We start from the raw sequence: 9,498 nt of genomic DNA, 5'->3' as shown, positions 1-9,498 counted from the left end.
AAAAAAAAAAAAATTTAAGATTTAAAAGCAACCAGAATGTCATTGGGAATATTAAACAGTAACAAATTGGAAGTAAACTGCCTTAAGTAAATTCAATAAGCCCAGTGCTAGTGGCTCACACGTATAATCCTAGCTACTCAGGAGGCTGAGATCTGAAGATCCTGGTACAACTCCAGGCAGGAAGATCCACAAGACTCTTATTTCCAATTAACCTCCAAAAAGACATAGGTGAAGGCTTAAGCCATAGACAGCTAGTCTTGAGCATAAAAGTTCAGGATTCAAAAGCCAGCCATCTTGAAAAGTCTATGAGACTTGTTTCCAATTGACCAGAAAAATGTGGGAAGTAGGGGAGTGACTCAAGTAGCAGAGCATCAGTCTTGAGTGGAAAAAGCCAAGAAAGAGACCTTGAGTTCAAGACCCAGAACTGGCTATCTTGAGTCCTGAGGAAAAACTTAAAAGCCACCCATTAGAATGGCTCATAATTTCTTTTTTGGGGAGTCTGGTCATGGGGCCTGAACCATGGGCCTGGGCGCTGTCCCTCAGCTCTTCAGCTCAAGGCTAGCGCTCTACCCCTTGAGCCACAGGGCCACTTCTGGCTTTTTTTTTTTTTTTAATGTGGTGCTGAGGAATCGAATGCAGGGCCTCAGGCATGCAAGGCAAGCGCTCTACCACTGAGCCACCTTCCCAGCCCTAGAATGGCTCATAATTTCTAAAGTAACTTTTATCCACAGCAGAAAGAAAATGAATGACAGTTTGATTTTACCTTTGAAATTTGCTCAAAGAGATAGGGCCTTGTTTGTATTCTCTTCTTCATTTCTTCCAATTCTTTCTTATATTCTCTTGCTCTTTTGCGGTCATTGTTCCTGGAATTAACAAGATTTCTAGAAAAAATTCTGTCTTTTATGATCAAAAATACCCTTCAGGGCTGGGAATGTGGCTTAGTAGTAGAGTGCTTGCCTACCATGCACGAAGCCTTGGGTTCAATTCCTCAGCACCACATAAACAGAAAAAAAAAAAAACAGAAATGGCACTCTGGCTCAAGTGGTAGAGTACTAGCCTTGAGCAAAAGAAGCTCAGGGACATGCCCAGGCCCTGAGTTCAAGCCCCAGCACTGGCAAAACAAATAAACAAAAATATCCTTTCCAATTAAGCAGAGTAATTCCCAGGCATATTTTTTAATTGCTCACTGCCTGGCAAAAGCATTGATTAGTGATTATGAAAGCATGCTCTGATGACTTCATTTTGACATTTTCAAGGCCAATGATTTGTTGCAGGCACCCTTTTGACACATGAAGGACACTAACCGATTCTCTTTCAGCTTTGCTTTAAACACCTCCTCCAGGCTTTTATGGGGATCCATGGCTTTTGCACGTAAAGCCACTGATTTAGACATGGCTTGACACTTTCTTTTGTGCTTCTCCAACCACTGAATACTTTCATCCGCTTTGTCCTTTTTTTCAAGTGACGTTCTAAAGGGGAGAATCAAACAGTACAGATGACAAGCCTGGGAATATGTAAAGTAATTGTAGGAATCTCTGCAAAGTCAGTTGCTGTTTTTTATGAATGGGGCAAATAATATACCATAGCATTTTCTGCCTAGGAAGCAGGCAATAGTTCTATTTCCCTCTACTATAACCTTTTTGTACTAAAATCTCTATTAAAAAAAAAAAAGATTCAAGTCGGGCGCTTGAATCAGAACTGGAGCTGTGGCTCAAGAGGTAGAGCATTAACCTTGAGCACAAAAGATCAAGAACAGTGCCCAGACTCTGAGTCCTAGTCCCAGTAATAGCACAAATAAAAATAATAAAAGCTGGAAATGGCCGGGCGCTGGTGGCTCACGCCTGTAATTCTAGCTACTCAGGAGGCTGAGATCTGAGAATCGCGGTTCAAAGCCAGCCCAGGCAGGAAAGACCATGAGACTCTATCTCCAATAAACCACTAGAAAACCGGAAGTGGCGCTGTAGCTCAAGTGGTAGAGCACTCGCCTTGAGCTGAAGAGCTGAGGGACAGCGCCCAGGCCCAGAGTTCAAGCCCCATGTCCGACAAAAAAAAAAAAAAAAAGATTCTAAGATAGAGAATTGGTAGATTAAGTGTTTTTGTTTTTGCTTTAACCAATCATGGGACTTTAACTCAGGGTCTGGGCACTGTCCTGAGCTTCTTTTGCTCAAGGCTAGCACTCTAATACTTGAGCCACAGCACCACTTTCCAGCTTTTTCTGTAGTACTAAAGAATCAAACCCAGGGCTTCATGCATGCTAGGCAAGCATTCTACCACTAAGCCACATTCCCAGCCCAGATGAAGTCTTTTAAGCAATATAGACCCAGTAATTTTCTGCCCTAGGAGAGATTTATTCATTGAACAGAAGAGAATATGTGAAATAAAAACATCCTTAAGGGCTGGGAAGGTGGCTCAGTGGTAGAGTGCTTGCCTCACATGCCTGAGGCCCTGGGTTCCATTCATCAGCACCACGTAAGCAGAAAAAAAGCCAGAAGTGGCACTGTGGCTTGTTTTTTTGTTGGTCATAGAGCTTGGGCACTGTCCTTGCGCTCTTCAGCTCAAGGCAAGCCCTCTACCATTTGAGCCACAGCACCACTTCCGGTTTTCGAGTGGTTTATTGGAGATAAGAGTCTCATGGACTTTCCTGCCCAGGCTGGCTTTGAACTGTGATCCTCAGATCTCAGCCTCCTGAATAGCTAGGATTACAGGCATGAGCCACCCGTGCCCGGCAGGGAACTGGCCTTGAGCTGAAGAGCTGAGGCACAGTGCCCAGGCCCAGAGTTCAGCCCCCATGACTGACAAAAAAATCTTTAACTAGCTGAAATATTCAAACTTGCCTAGGCTTCCAACCTACTTGGAAGCAATTACTGACCTACCAATTATGAACCGAGCACCAGTACATTTCATCATGTCATGTCATCCTTACAGGGTACCTTATGAGGTAAAGAATGGCATCAGGGAGGACACTAAATAAGAGAGGGTCAGACAAATTACCCAGCATGCCATTGGAAAAGCCAGGATTAGAACCAGTCTGTTTCACTGGGCCTTAGGTTACTAATACATTTAACTCTTCCAGTAACTATGAAATGTGAGGGAGAAAGGAGTATCTCTTAAACCCTAACTATATTTCTGTAACTCCTGTTGAGGGCCTGGAGCATGAGAGGTTCTAGCCGCTTCCCTGGGTGTCTTACAATAAGGTACTGAAAAGTATCAGCACAGGGGCCTGGTGGAAAAGAAACTCCTGAGGGCTGGTTTGATGAGAACAATACCAGAGTTGTGTCTGATAAAGAGTTAAAAATAAAACAAGGAATATGTCTTCTTTTGAGCACTCACACTATGTTAGAGTGCCTCTCTGCCTTTCTGCTTGTCTGTTTGCATGCCTGTTTGTCTGTATGCTTGCTCATTTGCCTACTCAATCAAGCTCTGCCTAATTTCTTACTGAAAAATTAAAGCAAGTGGCTGGCTCCAGCAACTCATGCTATAATCCTAGTTACTCAGGAGGGTGGAGGTTGAGATCTGAGAATCTTGGTTCAGAATCACCCCAGGCAGACAAACCCAAGAAACTCTGGTCTTTAGTTAACAAAAAGCTAGAAAGTCATAGCCAACAGTGAGTGAAAAAGCAGAGTGAGAGCATGAGGCTCTAAGCCCCAGTACCAGAACAGCTCTAATTCTCGCTACTTGTAAGGCTAAGATCAGGAGCATTGTTTTGAGGCTAGCAAACACCCTTAGCAATGAATAGCTTGGAGTGTGTGCCTGTCACTTAATTTGTGGGAAGCTGAGATTGAGAGAATCATGGTGGGGCTGGGAAGATGGCTCAATGGTAGAGTGCTTGCCTTGCATGCCTGAGGCCCTGGGTTCGATTCCTCAGCACCACATAAGCAAAAAAGAAAAAAGCCGGAGGTGGCGCTGTGGCTCAAGTGGTAGAGTGCTAGCCTTGAGCTGAAGAGCTGAGGGACAGCACCCAGGCCCAGAGTTCAGGCCCCATGATCAGACCCCCCCCCAAAAAAAAGGGATTGGTAGAGTGGCCCACATGTCTCTAGTACCACAAATCAAATAAATAGAGCTGGTAGCTCAGTGGCCTATTTAGGTAGGCCCTGAGTTCAAACCCCAGTAGTGAAAAAAACACAGTCACAAAAGCTAAAACTAGCCCAGAGCACTTGCCTACCATGCACAAGGCCCTGGGTGTGATTTCCAGGGAAGAAAGGAAAGTTTTTGCTTCCCAGCAAACTCTGACATCTCCCCAAGATGAATTTCTGAGCATTTCAATTCTGAGCAAGTTCAGCCACCTGCTTTTCATGCCCCTCTGAATTTTTGTTCCTCATGGCTACTTTTCTCTTTCATGTATGGGCAGCTGGGAATGTGGCTTAGTGGCAGAATGCTTGCCTAGCATGCATGAAGCTCTGGGTTCAATTCCTCAGTACCACATAAACACAAAAAGCTGGAAGTGGCACTGTGACTCAAGTGGTAGACAGTGCTAGCCTTGAGCAAAAGAAGCTCAGGGACAGTGCCCAGGTCCTGAGTTCAAGTCCCAGGGCTGGCTAAAAACAAAATAAAAATATGTATGGCTTTTACATGTTGTTCAGTCTGGAACTTTCTTTCTCTTCAGCATTGTCTTGTGTATTCCTCATCCTTCAGGTTTCATCTTAGGCATCTATTCTAAAAGACAAGAGTCTACTTGGCTGCACAATGCCCCCAGTCCTTGCTACTGTACTCCATAAAACAGTAGCTGTTTGTTTTTCTGTATTTTTATTTTCTTATTTCTATAGGGTCCCTAAGAGATCTCAAACCTTGACATTGTACACTGAGGGCAAGATTCCTGTCCTGATCAGAGAAACCCTGGGGCTCCTTGAAGTGTCTTTGCAGGGCTGGGAAGTTAGCTCAATGGTAGAGAGCTTGTCTTGTATGCATGAGGCCCTGGGTTTGATTCCTCAGCACCACATAAGCAGAAAAAAGCTGGAAATGGTGCTGTGGCTCAAGTGGTAGGGCGCTGGCCTTGAGCTGAAGAGCTGAGGGACAGAGCCCAGACCCAGAGTTCATCCCCCATGACCGACCAAAAAAAAAAAGTGGCTTCCAGCATTTAAGCCAAGATTAGAGCACTGAATCTTGTGCAGCCTAACTACTTACCTGACTGCACATTCCCTCTTTCTGGTAGCATCTGTGATGTGCACTGGGAGGGTGTTGGCCGAGAGAGAAGCAAGGCCACTCAGAGAGTGACTCCTTGGCAGCGGTGTTGCTGGTGGCTGTGGGGAATCCTGTAGGCAAAGAAGGGAGCTACAGTGGGACAGCAGGTGTGATTAGATTCTATCTGAGCTAGGAGTCCATGTCCAAAAAGGACTGAAAATGAGAACCTTTCTTTGTTTTCCCCTGGGAACAAAGCAAGCATAATGAGATCAAGTTTAACAACTAATCCAAGATTTGAACGTTAAGCATAAAGTGTTCTTTCTTTCTTTCTTTCTTTCTTTTTTTTTTTGTCAGTTGTGGTGCTTGAACTCTGGGCCTGGGTGCTGTCCCTCAGCTCTTCAGCTCAAGGCAAGCACTCTACCAACTTGAGCCACAGCGGGACTTCTGGTTTTCTGGTGGTTTATTGGAGGTAAGAGTCTCGCAGACTTTCCTGCCCAGGCTGGCTTTGAACTGTGATCCTCAGATCTCAGCCTCCTGAGTAGCTAGGATTACAGGCGTGAGCCACCAGCGCCCAGCTTAGTTTTCTTTCTTTCTTTTAGCATAGTCCTAGGGCTTGAACTGAGGATATGATCACTATCTCTGAGCTTCTGTGCTCAAGACTAGTGCTCTACTACTTGATCACAGCTCCACCTCCAGCTTTTTGATAAATAATTGGAGATAAGAGTCTCACAGACTCTCTTGCCTGGCTGACTTTGAACAGTGGTCCCCAGATCTCAGCCTCCTGAGTAGCTTGGAGTACAATGAGAGGAGTTCTTTGGTATTGGGAAGGGAATATAAACAATATAAACAATTCACTGGTTCCCAGACATTTTTCTTCAAAATCTCTCTACAGAGAGGGATGAAAGAAGGAGGATTCCTGTAGATTTACGTTTACAAGAATGTGGATCTAGCCGGGTGCTGGTGGCTCACGCCTGTAATCCTAGCTACTCAGGAGGCTGAGATCTGAGGATCGCGGTTCAAAGCCAGCCCGGGCAGGAGAGACTGTGAGACTCCTATCTCCAATAAAACCACCAGAAAACCGGAAGTGGCGCTGTAGCTCAAGTGGTAGAGCACTCGCCTTGAGCTGAAGAGCTGAGGGACAGCGCCCAGGCCCAGAGTTCAAGCCCCATGACCGCCAAAAAAAAAAAAAAGAATGTGGATCTGCTTCCAATTGAGCTGTTGGTTTTTTTTTGTTGTTGTTCTTAATTTTTTTTAATTAAGTAGAATAAGCCAGAGGCCAGTAGCTCATAATCTTTAGCTACTCAGAAGGCTGAGATTTGAGCATCATGGTTTGAGACCAGCCCTAGCAATGAAAATCTCTACCCACCAAAAAGTTAAAAGTAGAGCTGTGGCTCAAGTGGTAGAGCACTAGCTTTAAGCAAAAAAGCTTAGGGACAACACCAAGGCCCTGAATTCAAGCCCCAGGACTGGCATATACTAAAGAAAGCTAAGCAAGAAGCACAAGTCCTTGAGCTCAGGTCTCAGCACTGGAAGTACTTTCCTTTAAGACCTGGAACAAGCCCCAGACACCTGTCTGGACTCTTACCTTGCTCTCTCTGGTGGCAGGAGTATCGCATGGCCGTGGGGTGTGGCGCAGGTTGGCAGTCCTCAGCAGGAAGGGCTTGTTACGAGTTGCCTCTCGTGTCTCCCTTCTCTTGGCAGCTCTTCTCTGAAAGGCCTTGTACAGGGCCTCATAGTCAGGGACAGAAGGGTTCACCCGAGGCTGGAATCCAAAGTCAGTCTGCAGAAAGCTGAGCTTTTCTTCCCGAGTGCGGGTGGCTGTGCGGGGCTGGGAGTCAGCCCGGCTGCTAGAGGAGCGGATAGGAGAAGAGGCCATCTGGAGTAGGTCCAGGGCCCTCATCTGGATGCGAATTTTCCTAAAGAGCTCAGCTTCTGTAGAGGAAGAGTCAGGACAGTGATAGGTGAGGAGAGAGCAAGCAGTACACTAAAGGTCTGGAGAAGTTTTAGTAGTTGTTCAGGTTCCCACTATGCAGCTCATGCTAGCCTCCAACTCAAGGTCCTCCGGCTTTAGGCTCCTGAGTAGCTAAGATTACATGCATATGCTACTGCACCTGGCTCAGACATTTGTGTGTGTGTGTGTGTGTGTGTAAGTCTGGGGCTTGAACTCAGGGTCTAGATACTGTCCCTAAGCTGCTTTTTTCTTTTCTTTTGGCCAGGGGGCTTTGAACTAGACTGAACTTGGACTGGCTTCGAACCCTGATTCTCAGATCTCAGCTTCCTAAGGAGCAAGGATTATTGGTGTGAGCCACCAGTTCCCAGCACCCTAAGCTGCTTTTGCTTAAGGCTAGTACTCTACCGCTTGAGCCACAGCTCCACTTCCACTTTTGTCTTTTTTGGGGGAAGGGTGGGAATAGGGGTGGGATAATTTATTAGAGGTAAGAGTCTCACATACTTTTCTGCCTGGGCTGGCTTTGAACCATGATCCTTAGATCTCAGCCTCTTAAATAGCTATGATTTCAAGTGTTCAGCTATAATTTCTTCTTGAGAGGCAAAGCAGAAGGAAGAACCAGCCAGTCTTGCCACCCTTATTATCTAATGCAGAAATCAGAGTGATCTTTCTGGATTACACAAAATCATCATGAGATATCTTGCTTCAAACCTGTCAGTGGTTCTTGAGTGCCCTTGGAATGAAATCCACATTTCTGAGGTAGGGACAAGCCCCCCCCCCCATTCTTCCTCTTCTGTAACTTTCTTGGCTTCCTCTTGCCTCCAGCCCCACCTTCTCCTCATTGACAAATTGGCCATGCTTCTCCTTTACACAGTCAGCTCTGGTGGTCACTTTTTTTGGGGGGTTGGTCATGGGGCCTGAACTCTGGGCCTGGGTGCTGTCCCTCAGCTCTTCAGCTCAAGGCTAGCGCTCTACCACTTGAGCCACAGTGCCACTTCCGGTTTTCGAGTGGTGTATTGGAGATAAGAGTTTCATGGACTTTCCTGCCTGGGCTGGCTTTGAACCTTGATCCTCAGATCTCAGCCTCCTGAGTAACTAGGATTACAGGCATGAGCCACTGGTACCCGGCCTGGTGGTCACTTTCTCTGGGTGCTCCCATCAGAGAGTGCATGAGTGTGTACATGTGTGTGTGTGTGTGTATGCGTGTGTGTGTGTGTGGATAGAAGGCTGGCTGCTTTCCTAGGGGTATCTGGCTGTTGTCGGCACTGGCCTTAGCTGGTCCTTGGGTGTGTCGTGGTCTCTGCTCCTTCCCATGTACGCCTGAGCCAAGTCTCCAGGAGTTTTGGGGAATGGCTGGACGACCTCACAGGGCTCCCTGACATATCAACAGACCCAACCCTCCCTCCTGGCCTGCACAGAGTGTGCGGGCTCTGGTTGGTGCACATAAACAGCTATCTCCAGGGTGACTCTGAACCCTAACTAAATCCTCAACAGTGCCTCTGGGGACCTCAGGCCGGAGGCAGCAAGGTGGCAAGGGTATCTTTACCCTGGAGTTTGTCCCCGAGTGCTGGCTCCAGAATAGACTTGGGGATCCTTCTGGTGGCTTTCTTTTGGGGGACCTTGGCCTCAGCTGTGGCAGCCAAGTCTCTCTTTCGAGCAGCTTCTTTTCGCTGTTCCTCCTTCTCAAGAAAGCTAAAAGGCTTCAAGGATGAGAGGAGAAGTTCCTTTCTCTTCTGGATCCCCGCCCGCCGCCGAGCCTCGCTGCGCTCCATGATCTCCTGGTAAAGGGGCAGGTAGACATGTGCGGGCACAGGCTGTGCCCGGAACTGCCGGTGGCACTCAGCCTCCTCCTGGCCTTGCCTCTGGGCCTGCAGCCTCTCCTGTTCAAAAGAGGCAGGCGAGGCCAGCCACTGGGCCTTTTTCCGGGCCTCACGCAGTGTCATGCGGAATGGCTGAGGGACAGTGATGGAGGATGCCCAGGAGCTGACACTTCTGTGCTGGGAAGGAGGTGCAGAGCCTGAGGGTGGCTGAGCCTCACGCCTGGGAACGTCAGAGGGAAGGCTGCTCAGGGAGCTACAACGCCTGGTGGAGCCACACCTGAGAGACAGAAAGCAGACCTGTAGGTAGACAAGAAACTTGGGAGGCCTGGCCCCTCCCTGGTCCTCCCTCCCTTCCCCCCAAGCCTCTGTGCCCAGATCACAAGTGGTGTCTCAGCCTACAGCAGAGCTCCACAGCCTCCATGCCCAGAACCTTCCCATTGAAGCCTCCCTCCTTCCCACAGGCAATGGGAACTTTTCAAAGCCATCTTCTATATGAGAGAGAAAACAGTGTAAAGGGGCTGGGAAGGTGGCTCAGTGGTAGAGCGCTTGCCTTGTATGCTAGAGGCCCTGGGTTCGATTCCTCAGCACCACATAAGCAAAAAGAAAAAAGCC

The 9,498-nt window shown here is 47.5% G+C and overlaps 1 protein-coding gene across 1 annotated transcript in view; it reads right to left on the bottom strand.

Annotated features, from left to right (window-relative positions):
* Fam161b (family with sequence similarity 161, member B) overlaps window positions 1-9,498 on the bottom strand; it is an 18,845-nt gene that overhangs the window by 2,388 nt on the left and 6,959 nt on the right. The window contains exons 3-7 of the mRNA XM_013014732.1: window positions 8,613-9,163; window positions 6,704-7,050; window positions 5,122-5,249; window positions 1,305-1,469; window positions 764-863 (exon numbers count right to left, since the gene is read on the bottom strand). Coding sequence (XP_012870186.1) covers window positions 764-863; window positions 1,305-1,469; window positions 5,122-5,249; window positions 6,704-7,050; window positions 8,613-9,163 — 1,291 coding nt within the window. The remainder of the gene's footprint in view (window positions 1-763; window positions 864-1,304; window positions 1,470-5,121; window positions 5,250-6,703; window positions 7,051-8,612; window positions 9,164-9,498) is intronic.

This window comes from Dipodomys ordii, unplaced genomic scaffold, assembly GCF_000151885.1.
Source record: "Dipodomys ordii isolate 6190 unplaced genomic scaffold, Dord_2.0 Scaffold2, whole genome shotgun sequence".
NCBI lineage: Eukaryota > Metazoa > Chordata > Mammalia > Rodentia > Heteromyidae > Dipodomys > Dipodomys ordii.
This window is presented reverse-complemented; position numbering and strand designations above follow the sequence as displayed.